This window comes from Cynocephalus volans, chromosome 11 (genome assembly GCF_027409185.1).
Source record: "Cynocephalus volans isolate mCynVol1 chromosome 11, mCynVol1.pri, whole genome shotgun sequence".
NCBI classification, from domain to species: domain Eukaryota; kingdom Metazoa; phylum Chordata; class Mammalia; order Dermoptera; family Cynocephalidae; genus Cynocephalus; species Cynocephalus volans.
In genome coordinates, this window is record NC_084470.1 from 96,232,518 (window position 1) to 96,246,866 (window position 14,349).

The 14,349-nt window shown below is 45.0% G+C and overlaps 1 protein-coding gene across 1 annotated transcript in view; it reads left to right on the forward strand.

Annotated features, from left to right (window-relative positions):
* Window positions 1-9,510: 9,510 nt before the first annotated feature.
* Window positions 9,511-14,349, forward strand: part of C11H3orf20 (chromosome 11 C3orf20 homolog) — an 84,077-nt gene continuing 79,238 nt past the window's right edge. The window contains exons 1-2 of the mRNA XM_063115453.1: window positions 9,511-9,994; window positions 11,291-11,428. Coding sequence (XP_062971523.1) covers window positions 9,511-9,994; window positions 11,291-11,428 — 622 coding nt within the window. The remainder of the gene's footprint in view (window positions 9,995-11,290; window positions 11,429-14,349) is intronic.

A 14,349-nucleotide genomic window follows, 5' to 3' on the forward strand; every position in this document is an offset into this window, starting at 1 on the left:
AATGATTATCTCATGCAAAAGAATGAATTTATACCTCACACCATATACAGAAATCAACTCAAAATGAATCAAAGACCTAAATGGAAGAGCTAAAGCTACAAACCTAACAAACAGCTTGTAGGACAAAGGGGGAGGAGACAAAGAAAAATTGGAATACTAAAAAAAAAAAAAAAATTACTAGACATGCTAGAATCATAAAATCGAAAAAAGGAAGGCAGGGAGGAAGGGAAGCAATGAATAGACCACTAGGAGAAGGATGGAAGGAGGATGTGTTTGTAAGGAAGAAGAGAAGGACTCGAGAGGCAGATTGTGGAGCAGAACAGAGAAGGGGTGGGGAGATTGGCAGGCTGCAGTGGTCATCGGTGGATCCAACGGAGGTGACCTTTGGTCATTGCCCAGTGCACCTAGGGTGGACAGTGGAGCAGTCATGTATGTTGGCTCTTGGTCACTGTTGACTGATAACTGTAAGTCATTTTCTTTGGGATTTCAGACTATATAAACCTATATAATTCCCTCTTAACAGCATAAGTTTAGTTCAGTGTTTAGTGAGCCCAGTTACATACACCCTCTTCTGTTTCAGACCCAGAGTTCAAGTATTAATTAACATGCTGTCAGGGCATCGTAATGTTTCTCATGGGCCTGTTTTGTACCCCTGTGTCCAGCAGATGGCATTAGACCTCTTAGATCTCAGATCCATACTCTTAAAACAGCACCGTTCGATAGCAGTGTAAGCTGTGACTGCCATTTTCAGTTTTCTAGGAACCATATTTAAAAAGTGAAATTAACTCCAACATGCCCAGAGGAGAGTCCAGGCCAGGTGGGGAAATGAGACCTGGAGCTCAGGTTCTTAACCAGCTCCAGGTCAGATGCTCTGGGAGGTGGCAAACTCCAGTACATCCAAAACATTATTTCAACATGTAATCAATATGCAGAAATTATCAATTAGATATTTTACATTTCTTTTTCACACTAATTCTTTAAGATTCATTGTGTATCCACTTACAGCATATATTAATTTGGATGCTAACTTTTCATTAGGAATACTTGATCTGTATTTAGATTTCATAAAATATACAAGAGAAAAAGATTCATATTCCAGTTGTTTCAAACACTTAAACACTTAACAGTTTTCCAATAGCAAACTAATGTCAAATTTTAAATTTAAGTTAAAATTTAGTTTCTTAGTAATGCCAACCTCATTTCAGATGCTTGAAAGAGACATGCATCGACTGCTACTGTACTGGACAGCGCAGCTCTAGATGATCTGTTTTTATATGCTTTACAGTCCAACTATATATAATCCTACCATTAGTAACTAAAGGATTGGCAAATAAACTTCTCCCAGGCGTGCATTAAACATTCAAGATGTTTTGTGGCTGTGTTTAACTTGGGAGCAAGTAGTAGCAAAACCTCCTATAGGAAAACGTGACCACGCCTTATTCATGCCTTTGTAGAGCTAAGCGAGATGTTTTAGATCAGAAATTGCTTTGAATTGTTTGTTTTCATTGTAATCTCTCCTTCAGGTCTTTCTGTGTTTTGATACGGTTCGTTTGAATTGGCTCAATAAATCATTTTGTTTCCTTGCAGAATTCCTGGAGGAGAGCGTTGAAATCCATATACATGAGACTCTTGCTGTGTTTAGCCATAGTTTGCAGAAGACCTGTGGGCGCATCTGTTCCCTCCAAATGCCAGAGTGCAGGCAGTGAGATGGTTTTCAGCTAACCTTGTTGTGACATACAGATGAGGCTGTAGAATTTAGAATTTGGAGTAGCGGTGGGTACTGGTCTTTACAGTTAACACAGAGTAGCCACACTATATGTGTGTCATTTCCTTTTAAGCCAGTAAATTGAAGTAAGTTGGTCATATGTCAAGCAGTGAATGTAAAAAACTACATGGCTAAGGTGAGTGATAATTGAAAAGGACTTGTTGACCCACTGAAAAGGGTGAGAGACAACGAAACTCCCCTGGTCATCTTACCTGCTTCTACTGGCTGGCTTGGTGAGGCGTCTTATGTAGGTTGTGGACATCGACCTTCATGTTTAAAGTGTGTGTGTGTGTTGGGGGTGCAGGACTGGGGATGACGTGATTGGTGTAAGTCATTGTCCAGGCAAACTGGAAGATAAAAATGTTCAAATGCCACAGACATTTTAGTGAAAACCTGTCACCCAGCCTGGCATTGATGAGGTGCCAGGGGGTCCTTAATAAGCTCTGGCTGCATTTATATGCTCACTCATGGGAAATGTATTGGGTGATAGGTATGGTCAGAAATAGTACTTCTTTTCCACCCTCAATTTAAACAGCTTCCTGCACTACATTTCTAACTTCTACGTTCTCCCTAACTCAGAGAGCTCACGTGCTGGGTGGCAGTTTGGCCTGGTTTTCAGCATTTTTCGTGGGTATACTGTATTCTCTTCTGTTTCTATTTGGTCATTATCACTAATTAAGCTTCCCTGAGCTTGAACAGGGGGTATCCACTTCCCCCTTGCTCCTGCCCACCCATCCTTTCCACATACATAGTCGCAGTGGTTGAAGGTTGTTTTTGAAAACAAGAAAATACAAGAGTGGGCCCTGCTCCTAGCCCAGGTCTCCCAGGTCACAGTTTGTCTGAGAACTGTGCTGCAGTCTTTGCAGGGACACATGTTTTATTGTCTTCTTCCCAGAAGTGATAATCTTTATCTTAAAAAGAAAAGGCTTTATGTCTCTGTGTCCAGTTTATGATCTGCATAGGTTTTCATGGAATGTGTAATCAATACCATTTGGTCTTTTTTTATTCTTTTCGTTTAACATTTTTTAAATTGAGCTCTGTTATTTTTGATTGCTGCCTCATAGTTCATCAAAGTAATATACATCATTGTTAAACACTTTCTCAATTGTCGGCTGTCTGCGTTATTTTACTGTTAGGAATGAAGTGGCTGTAAACATCTTTCAGTTTGTTGCAGTTTCCCTCTGCCTTTTGAGACTGTCCCCTTGGACATCACTTTCAGAAGTGAGATCACTGGGTCAAAGGGATGGTCATTTTATGTTTCCTGATTAGTCTTGTCAGGAGACCCATCTCACTCAGGGCCCTTTGATGCCCTTACAGGAAATCTCCCTGAGGGGGATGCAAGTGGTTTATGAGTGAATTTCACCACCGGACTGATGGCCTCCATGTGAGTCCAGTCTCAGCAGTGAACCTTAGCATCATCTGAAGTGAAGCTCCATCTCGTGTGCACCAGCCCGACTGCTCCACACTCTGAGACCTGCTTCTCTGTAGCTGAGCCATTCTTTTTTTCTCTTTGCTAAGAAGATTCAAGCATCTATCCAGAACACTGCTTTCTATACTGAGCAGCACAGAGGACAGTGGCTATTGGTTTTCCTAGGCCCATCTCCATTCTTTTGTGCATCAGGAGGGCTTGCTTAGGCACTGCGGCTGTGTACGGACATCCAGGCTCGCTGCCCCTGTTTGGAGCATCTCTGACTAAAACCAGAGAGAGCCAGAAATAGAGGGAACCGCAAAGACAGCCAGGAGCAGGTACCTGAGGAAGCTTAGTGTCATTTTGTTTTTCGGTACAGCTGTGTATATACTTCCACCCAAAAATGTATTCTTGGGTCAGTCCGGTGTAGGGAAGGAAGTGCGCCCTCTCTCTGCTTTAGGATCTACACCCGAGTCCCCCCACCACCCCCAGCTGATTTCATGTCAGGCGCCCTTGGTTTTCCTGAAGCCCGTTCAGAACTTTTCAACTTTTTCTCCCTGTTCTGTTTGTGCCCTGCTCTGTACCCCTGCAGTTTGCTGTGTCTGTGCCTTTTAAGTACCTTTCCAGGAGCACCTGGGACTGGAAATCCCTCTTGACCATGGGCAGAAATAAGGGTGCTGGGGCACAGTCACTTCCTTGGCTAACCTGCAGCAGCGGCTGTACCTCTAACACATGCCTTCCCCCACACTGCCCCCACCCTGCTGGCCCTGGGGAAGGAACAGCCCACAATGCGGGTGCCCCTTTTGCTTGTGATCTTCATGGTTTCTGTCACCTAAGAGTTCCTCTCACCTGGCCCCTTCCCACTTCCCCCTCACAGACCCTTCCCCAAGCCTATCAGGATGTTTGGAGCCTCCAGCCTATACGAAAGCTGTGCCCATGGCCTGGAATGCCCTTCCTGTCCTTGTGGGCTGGTCAGCTTCTGTGTCAGGACCAGCTTTGTCACCTCTGTGTACAGCCTCCTTTCACACTTCAAATAGTGGCCTTTTCCTACTGAACATGCACTGAGCTCTCATCTCTGTGCTTGGCATGTGCCAGCCCTTTACAGGAATCACCTCACTAATCCTCACAGTCCTCCAGGGGAGCTAGTGTCCACACTTGGCCCTTGGGGACATCACCCAGATCAAGTCATGTAGCCTGCACACACGCGGGACTCAAGAGACTGAACTGTCAGCCCCCCAGTGACACTTCCTCCCTTGGGTGTCCATCCTGCCCTGCTGAGAGCACGTCATAGCCCTATGTGTACGTGTCTCCTTTCTGCTGTGAGCTCCTCATCTCTGTGTCCTGGGACCCAACGTGGCACAGCGGAGACGTGAAGCAAATTGTTGAATGAAAAAGACGCCTGTCCATTGTCATCTCTTACACCTTTATAAACTTCTTATACCATTTTTTCAATTTCTTTGTGGAAATTTCTTCTTGAAACATTGTTTATAGCCATCTACCTAGGTCCCTTAAGCTATCTGTTTGACTTCAATGTCACAGATATTTTTCAGTTTCTGGCATGTGGCAGCACTGGACTTAGCACTGTAGAGAGGATGAAAGGGAGAGGACAACATAGGGGATGCAACTAGCCATTAAGGACAATACCTTTGAGTATTTGTATGGAGTATTTGATTAAATAGCAAATGCAAATGCTTTGGCACGGCCTACAAGACCCTTCATAATCTGATTCTAGGCCACTTTTCCAGCTTCATCTGCTACTCTCCCACAGACCCCCTAGACCCCAGTCATACTGAGGAGTTTGCTGTTTACTGAGCCCCCCATACTTTAAATGTCGTTCTTCCTTTGTACGTGCTGCTCCTTTTGCCCAGAATGCCTTTCTCCTTTCTCTCTGCCTAGAAACTTCTTACTCGTCTTTGAGGACACCCTCCAGTGTCGCTTCCTTTCAACTTTTTCTTTGGGTTTCCATGGCCTTTGTGCATCTTTCTGTAATGTGACCCTTATTGTATCTTATATGTCAGTGTTGTGATTCTGTACTGCCTGTTGGACATTAAGCTACTCGAAGGTAATGTCCGTGTCTCAGTGATGGAAGAATGAATAACAGAATAAAAATGGCATAAATGGGAAGGAGGGAGTGATGACCTCACATGGCTGGTTGTCAGTCAGGAGTCACTTCTGATGGCAGGAAGAGAGATCTGAATAAAGTGGCTTAAAGACACTAGGGGTTCATGGCTCTTGGAAAGATGTTTGGAGGTGGATGCATAGGTGCTGGCGTGGAGATGCCACAGTGTTGGGAAAGGCTTTCCTCTACTTGGCCACCATTAATGCCTGGCTTCTCTTTTCAATGTGACCTCATGGCTCAAAGTGGCTGCCGGAGCTGCAGCCATCTTATCCACTCCAGGCAAGAAGGACAGGAAGGTCAGTGGGTGAAGAAAAGTGTTCTTCCCATGAAGGCAGCCTCCTTTAAAGAGATTCCTCAGGGTCCTCTATCTGACAGTTTCCATCTTCTAGCTGAGTTTTGAAGAGGTATAAATATGTGGCAGTAAACAGGTTGTCTGTGCACTTAGTTAAAAATAGTTTCTTTTAAGAAACAGCTTTTAGATTTGAATAGATATTCCTCCAAAGAAGATGTAAGATGGCAATAAGCACAAGAAAAGATACTCACCATCATCATCATGGAAATGCAAATCAAAACCACAATGAGATACCACTTCACACCTGCTAGCATGGCCCTAGAATCAAAAAGACATAACAAGTGTTGACAAGGACATGGAGAAAGTAGACATTACTGATGGGACTATAAAATGATGCAGCCACTTTCGAAAGCAGTCTGGCAGTTCCTTGAAAAAGTTGAACACAGTTACCATATGATCCAGCAATTCCACTTCTAGATATACATAAGTGAGAGAATGAAAATGTGTGTCTACACAAAGGCTTGTGTGTAAATGTCTGTAGTAGCACTATTCATAATAGCTAAAAAGTGGAGACAACTGAAATGTCCCTCAGTTAATGAATGGATCAACAAGCTGTGGCATATCCATATAATGGGATATTATTCTTCCATGAAAAGAAATGAAGTACTGAGACATGCTATATAGCATGAATGAATCTCGAAAATGTATACCAAGTGAAAAAAGCCAGTCACAAAAGGCCACATATTGTATGAGTTCATTTACATGAAATGTCCAGGATAGGCAAATCTATACAGACACAGAAACTAGATTAATGGTTGCCTTGGGGTGAGGGCAGATGGGGAGTGACCGCTAATGCGTTTCTTTTGGGGGTGATTAAATGTTCTAAAATTAGAGAGTGACATTGGCTGCATAGCTCTGTGAATATACTAAAAACCATTGTACGTGTTAAAAAGGATGAATTGTCTAGTATGTGAATTATATCTCAATAAAACAGTTTTTAAAATCAGCTTTGGGCCGGCCCGTGGCTCACTTGGGAGAGTGCGGTGCTGATAACACCAAGGCTCCGGGTTCGGATCCCATATACGGATGGCCGGTTCGCTCACTGGCTGAGCGTGGTGCTGACAACACCAAATCAAGGGTTAAGATCCCCTTACCGGTCATCTTTAAAAAAAAAAAAAAAATCAGCTTTTATCTGTATAAGACGTATCTTCAAGACTAACCTCAAAAGAAGGGAACTGGTGGTGAAGGGGAGGGTGGATGGAAGTCCCCAAACCAGTCAACATTTCAAGAATTGTATTAGTCACCGTCTTCTCTTTCATTTGAGTCCTGACTTAAAAAAAAAAAAAAAAAAATCTGCCCTGCACAGTCAGGGTCAGCTCCCTCTGGCTAGTTGTCCAGATGACTGAGATTCTGAGTGGTTTCTTTGTCCTGTAGACTTACCAGTTCAGAAACGAATCTATCTGAGTCTGCAAAGCTGAGGAACGGCGATGCCAGGGGTCAGCACATAGACTGAGGAAGCGACTATCTGCAAACTCACAGGGTGTTCGGAGGGCTTGCTCTATGGCACTCTTGTTCCTTGGAGGTCCTGTTGCTGATAGATGGGCAGAGGCAATTCAAAGGGCATGGAGAAGTGGCATGGTGTCTGTAAGGGCCTCTATACCAGGAGGCTGCAGATGGGTGACTCCCAACAAAGAGCTCTGATTCCTCTTCAGCAAGACGGGAGATGATCACCCTCTCCCACTGGGTGGGCATGTGAGATCGTGGCCATGAACCTGCTCTGCCAGTGCTGAAGGCACGCACCAGGCAAGCTGTCCTGCAGTGGCAAACTTGGGGTGGCTCCAGAGGCTGGGGTTTGAATAGGGAGAGAATAAGGATTATCTGGCTGGAGAAGAGGGCTGTGGTGGTGGCAGGAGTGGTTGTCAGGATGGAAGGTGATAAAAGAGATGGTTAGCCAGCTGCGGCAACTGACAAGGATGGTCAAAAGATGACAGCTGACATCACTGGCAAGGGTGCTGGTTGGGACTGCTGAAGTTAGACAGTAGGGGCAACTTGCCCACTCTACACTGAGATGCTGGCGAAGGCCATCAGAGGAGGGGACAGAATCCCTCTGCTGCTAGCTTCCTTCAGATCAATCTTTCCTACGTGTTCTGGATTCTTGAGTTTCTTTTACAGAGGCTCATATTCTTACAAAGCCCCTTAGGAATGAAAAGAAATCATCATTTTTATGTAGCATAAGATCAAGAAGTGATTTTACATTTGCACAAATGTATTTTATTATTTTATTATTTTGTTTTTTTAAAAAAGATGACCGGTAAGGGGATCTTAACCCTTGACTTGGTGTTGTCAGCACCATGGTCAACCAATGAGCAAACCGGCCATCCCTATATAGGATCCGAACCCGTAACCTTGGTGTTATCAGCACCACACTCTCCCGAGTGAGCCACGGGCCGGCCCTGCACAAATGTATTTTAGATTGACATATTACTAAAGAATGTTGTTATGGGGTTCATTTTGATCAAACGAATGAAACTTTCAGATCTGGTTACAAAACCCTGATGTATATTCGCAGATTTTTCTAGCCATTTTTGTGTCCGTTAAATTATATTTTGTGCTCCCTCTCTTCAATCAGTAGTCTACTTTTTAGTACAAATTAAGAAGGAAAGAATAAAACACAATTTAGAAATACATCAAGGTAAAATCACTGTAGTATTAAAGTAGGAAAATATTTATCACAGTGCACTGATTTTAAGGTATGCATTCTTCACACTTTAACATCCTGAAACTGTAATACATCTTGCAGGAAATGGCAGCTGTGGTGGATTGAATCATGTCCCCTCAAAACTCACTGGAGCTTGAATTGTGTCTGCAAGTTTCATATATTAGAAGTTTAATCTGTACTGTTACTGTTGAGGGTGGAAAATCCTATTATGGTAATTGAATGGTGGTGCCTTGAAGAGGTGATTCGATTGGAGGTTCATGCTGTAGTGAATGGATTAAAAATGGTGGTCAGGGGTGTGGTTCTGAGGGCTTCAAAGGAAGAGAGAGAAAGGTCTGTCTCTTTGCTTTCTCTGCTTCCACCATCTTGCAATGTGAGACCCCTTGGTCACTGTTGCTATCACCAGATGTGTTCCTCTGTCCCAGCCTCAGAAACTGTAAGCGGTAAACTTCATTTTCTTTATAAATCACCCACTTTCAAGTATTTTGTTGTAAGCAATAGAAACAGATTAATATAGCATCTTACGTACATTTTTTTCCTTCTTATACAATGGTACATCTTTTAACTGGTGATGTCTCAGATCTTATGAAATATGATGAATTCTGTTAGTCCTTGAACTAAGAAAATGTGTTCTCATTCTTTCCTGTCTGCCCTCGGATATGCACGTGGACAGTGCTTTACCCATCCTGGCATTTCAACCTGTAGCCTCCAGAGAGCAAGCTGATGAAACATCTTTGTTTTTGCAGGTTTCTGTCAATAGACTACAAGCAGATCTTCCACCCTCAGATCTCTAACTACAAAAGGTGCGGTAGGACCTTTTCCCTTTCCCCAGCCCTTCCATTCCTCCAGTCCCCAGGGCGCTCCTGCGGGTGCTCAGTTTGTGTGACTGCCCCTGGAGCTTTTCTGGAACCACACTTGTCACTTTGCCAGAATGACTCACTGATGGTCTTTCTGATGGTGTCCCTGGGAAGACAAGGGAGTGGGAGCATTCCTTCGCCTGTGGGGAGAGTGACCAATTATTTCCTCATCCTTCCTGGACAGGAACCACTGGCTCAATGACCTGTAAGGGCCATTTCAGCACTTCCATTCCATCTGTCTCCAAGGCTTAGGTAAGGACTTTTGCTCTCAGGATACTCCAACTCTTCCCAGCTGAAGGTCCCTCTCCTCTGAGATGGACAGTATCACCTAGCAGCACACATGCTCGCACACCATGAGTGACCTCAAGAGTAACCGAGAACTGTACCAGCAATACACAGCCACAGCCCCCAAGCTGCTGGCCCGCATCTCCAAACTTCTCACCATCTTCCGCAACTCAGGTGTAGCTGTGCCAAAGGGCATCAGAAACATTTTTGAGTTCACTTGGGAGGAGCTCATCAGCGACCCCGCAGTGCCAACCCCATCTGACATCCTGGGCCTGGAGGTCAGCATTGGATCTCCTCCTGTGGTGCTTGTGGAACCACCCCCTGTGCAGGTCCTCATCCCAAAGAAGCCACCACCACTGCCACCAGCACCACCGCTGCCGCCACCAGTACTACCAACAGCCACTGGGGTGTCCAAGTACTGCACCCCCTCTCCCACCCCAGCCCACATGTCCAGTGGCCAGGAGACCCTGCACAAGTTTCAGCGGCAGTCCATACACCTGCTGACGGAGCTGCTCAGCCTGAAGATGAAGGCCATGATGGAGTCTGTGTCGGGTAAGGCAGGCTCGCCAGATCCTACTCCATTTTGGGCCCAGATGTGTGTGCACGTCTGCCACACTCGCCCCAGGCAGGTATACAACATGCACGTGCAGGAGTAGATGACAGCCGTGGGTCCAATGTAGGAATTTAACTCCTTCCCTTTACCGTTCCCTAGAATCATCCCCTCCCCCTCTCTGTCCTCCTATTTTCCTCCCATTCCCCAGCTTTGCAGAGCCCAGATTGGAAAGTGAGCAGGAGGACGAGTGTGAGGTCAGAGATACTGAAGGGTGGAGTTTTTGGGGGATGCTGCAGAGGTGGAGAGAGTGTTACAGGGCCCCAGCCTGGCTGCCTGCCCCCTAAACCCTGGCTCGGCTTGCCAAAATCAGTTGCGGGGGTGGGAAGGAGGTGGCATTCAGTTCCTGGCTTAGGAGCACCAAAACCTTGTTACCAGGCCAGATCTGGCTGCCTGCCCCAAACAAAAACAAATAACCTAAAGGTCAAATGTTGGTGAAAATGGAAGTCAGCTTTTATCCAGGAATACTGGTGACCCGAGAAGAGATACTAGCCTGACCCATCTCCCAGTTAACCTGAAGGAGAATGGCCAGACTAAAGCCATCTCGAAGAGTCAGATCTACTTATAGGGTTTTAAAGAGGGGGCTGAGGGAATGGAAGTAGGAAGTGAAAAGCAGGAGGGAGGGAGACATGAGCTGTGGGGGCTCCATGCAAGGAGTCGGGTGTAAGGGCTCACCAAGGCACCATCTGTTTTCTGTTCCCATCCTTGATATTAGCATAGGGGTGGAATCAGCATAGCTTTATTGATGTCTTCCTTGGTTTCTCAGGGTCTGGATAGTATGTGACTCGTGGCAAGTTTGCAGCTCCAGGCTGACCGGAAAACAACTTTACGTTTATGTAAATAATGTCATCTTGCCCCGTCACCAAGATTCAGAATATCAAATAAACATGGGAAAAGAGAAAACTTGAGAAATACATAATAAGAAAAAAAACTGTGTCCTTTTAAAATCTTTTAGAGTCCATGTGGTTTTAGGTCTCTAAAACTCCACATGGCTTCAGTCTGCTCACTCCAACAAGAGCAGGTGACATGTGGAGCAGGTGACATGTGGAGCTTGCAAATCGGGAGGGTCGACTGCTAAGTTGCCAGACAGACCCCAATAGAGCCAGAACTATTGGGAGTTAGGAGAGCCATGGTGCCCCAAGGTTCTCTACCTTTATTTCTTTGGCCATTTTTGGAGGCTCTTTTCTGGAAGTATTAACCCTGTGCTGGGAGGAAAACGTGTTGCCTTCCTTTGGTAGGTGCCAACCCCCTGGACATCACCAGGCGCTTCGTGGAGGCCAGCCAGCTTCTGCATCTCAATGCCAAGGAAGTGGCCTTCAACTGCCTGATTGGCACAGTTGGGAGAAATGGCTACAGTGCTGGGCAGACAGGAAAAGGTGGGTACCCGAGTGAAAGTGCAGCAATACCAACAAGAATGAAATGGAAAGGTAAACAAACCCCGTGTGGAAGTTTGACATTTCCCAGAGGTGAGGTGGATGTGGAGTAGCAGGGCTCCTCAAGCACTGCAGGTGAGTAGATACACTAGCACGATTCCTGTGGTGTCTGTTAGGTGGGAGATGTCTACACCTTACAACCAGCAACCCCTCTTCTAGGTCATTCCTTAGAGCTGTGCTGCTCCAACTATCTGCAGTAAAGGACCTATTTTCAAGTGATCTGTTGTGGACTGACCCTTTCAAACACATGATTAAAATGTCACAGCAATATCAAATTGCTGCAGAGTTCTCTAAATACTTACCCTGGTTCTGGCCTGTGTGGATTGGTGCCAGTCCACAGGTTTAAGAGTCACAGTGCCCCAGAGAAATTCACACACATATGCAAGAAGCCATACAAGAATGTTATTGCAGAATTGTTTGGAATGGTAAAAAAAAAATTGGAATCAGCCTAAATGTCCATCAACAGGAGAAAAATAAATTATGATCTATTTAGACAGTGGGGCATAAGGAGCAGTGAAAGTGAATGAAGCAGTAAAGCACACATGCCATTGTAGATACAGCTCGAAAAATAGTGTTAAGTAAAAAAAAAAAAAAAAAGGGGGAAATTATGGAAGGATACATTTGGTATGATACCATTTAAATAAAGTTGAAAAGAATGCAGAGTAGTAATGTGTTGATGAATACACCATACCAAGTGCAAATATAAAAGCATGAAGGGGAAACTTTGAGGACATGATCTCTGGAGACGGGCAGGTGGTGGGATCCAGCAGACAGTTGTCTGTGTGATTTTTTTCACGTAGCTACCTTTTGTGTGTGTGGTGAGAACGCTTGAGATCTACCCTCTTAGCAAATTTCAGGTATACATTATTACTAACTATAGTCACCATGATGTACATACGATCCTTGGAACTTACTCACTTTATAACGGAAAGTTTGTATCTCTTGACCAACATCTCCCCTTCACCCCTGCCAAGCCCCCAGCAACCACCATCCTGCTCTCTGTTTCTGTGAGTTCGACAGCCTCAGATGCACGTGTAGAGTGAGTTCATGTCATACATATGTGTCTTTCTGTGTCTGCCTTGTTCCACTTAGCGTGATGCCCTTCGGTTCATGCATGTTGTCACAAGTGATAGGGTTTCCTTCTTTATCGAGGATGAGTAGTATTCCGCTGCATATACACACCAGGTTGTCTTTATCCACTCATCTGGATGGGCACGTAGTTTGGTTCCATATCTTGGCTCCTATGAATAGAGCTTCAGTGAACATGGTGGGTGAACATCTCTTTGATTTTGGTTCCTTTGGAGGTACACCCAGCAGTGGGGTTGCTAGATTGTGTGGTAGTTCTATTTTCAGTTTTTTGAGGGACCTCTGTATTGTTTTTCATAACAGCCGTATTTATGTTTCCACCAACAGCGCATGGGGGTTCCCTGTTCTTCACATCCCCACCAACACTTGTTGTCTTTTGTTGTTTTGATAATAGCCATTCTAACAGGTGTGAGGTAATCTCTTATTGAGGTTTTGATTTGCTTTTTTCTTCTTTTTTTATTATTAGTACATTGTACATTTTTTTCATACACCTGTTGACCATTTGTATGTCTTCTTTTGAGAAGTGTCTATTGAGGTCCTTAGCCTGTTATTTGTCAAGTTGTTTGTTCTTTTGCTCCATAGTTTTATATCTTAGGCTTGGTGGATATAGAGATGTTCATTTTGAAAGCCTAAAAGTACTCACCATCAGGAGGTTTTATAGGGAAGCTGTATTAGCCTGTTTTGGGTTGCTGTAACAGAAATACCTGAGACTGGGTAATTTATAAAGAACAGAGGTTTGTTTGGCTTACAATTCTGGGACAGCTGCATCTGGCATGGGCCTCAGGCTGCTTCTACTAATGGCAGAAAGCAGCAGGCAGCCAGCCAGTGGGTACAAATAGATCACATGGTGAGAGGAAGCAAGAGAGAAAAGCAAGAGAGAGAGAGAGAGAGAGAGGGGAGGTGCCAGGGACCTATAAACAACCAGCCCTCATGGGAACTAATAGAGTGAGATCTCACTCATTAATCCCCCCTCCTCCAGAGAGAGCATTAATCCATTTATGAGGGATCTGCCCCCATGACTCAATCAGTTTCTAACACTGCCACATGGGGGATCAAATTTCCATGAGTTTTGGAGGGGACAACACATCCAAACTCCATCATTCCACCCCTGGCCCCCCAAAACTCATGTCCCTCTCATATACAAAATACAGTCATTCCATCCCAACAGTCCCAAAAGCCTTAGCTTGTTCCAGCACCAACTTAAAAGTCCAAAATCACATCTGAGACCAAAGGCATAACTCCTTCCAGCTGTGAACCTGTAAAAATCAAAAACAAATTTATCTACTTCCAAGATACAATGGTGGTACAGACATTGGGTACACATTCCCATTCCAAAAGGGAGGAATAGGCCAGAAAAAAGGAGAAACAGGCCCCAAATAAGTCCAAAACCCAGCAGGACAGACATTAAATCTTAAAGCTCCAAAATAATCTTCCTTGACTCCACGTCCTGCATACTGAGCACAGTGGGGCATCTGGGCCCCCAAAGCGTCAGGCACCATTGCTCCCACAGCTCTGTCAGGTGCAACACAGTGGGCCACACTGGTTCCTACAGCTTTTCCAGGCCTGCGTTGCACTTTACCAGAGGCCCTGCAGATCTGGGATCCTGGCAGCAGCACCACTGCCTTGTTTCTACTAGACATTTCCCTGGTGGGGGAATCTCTGGGCGGGGCTCTGACCCCACTTTTCTGCTCGGCATTGCTCTAGTAGATGGCCTCTGCAGTGGCTCTGCCCCTGCGGCAGGTCTCTGCCTGGGCTTCCAGGCTTCCAGGCTTTTCCAT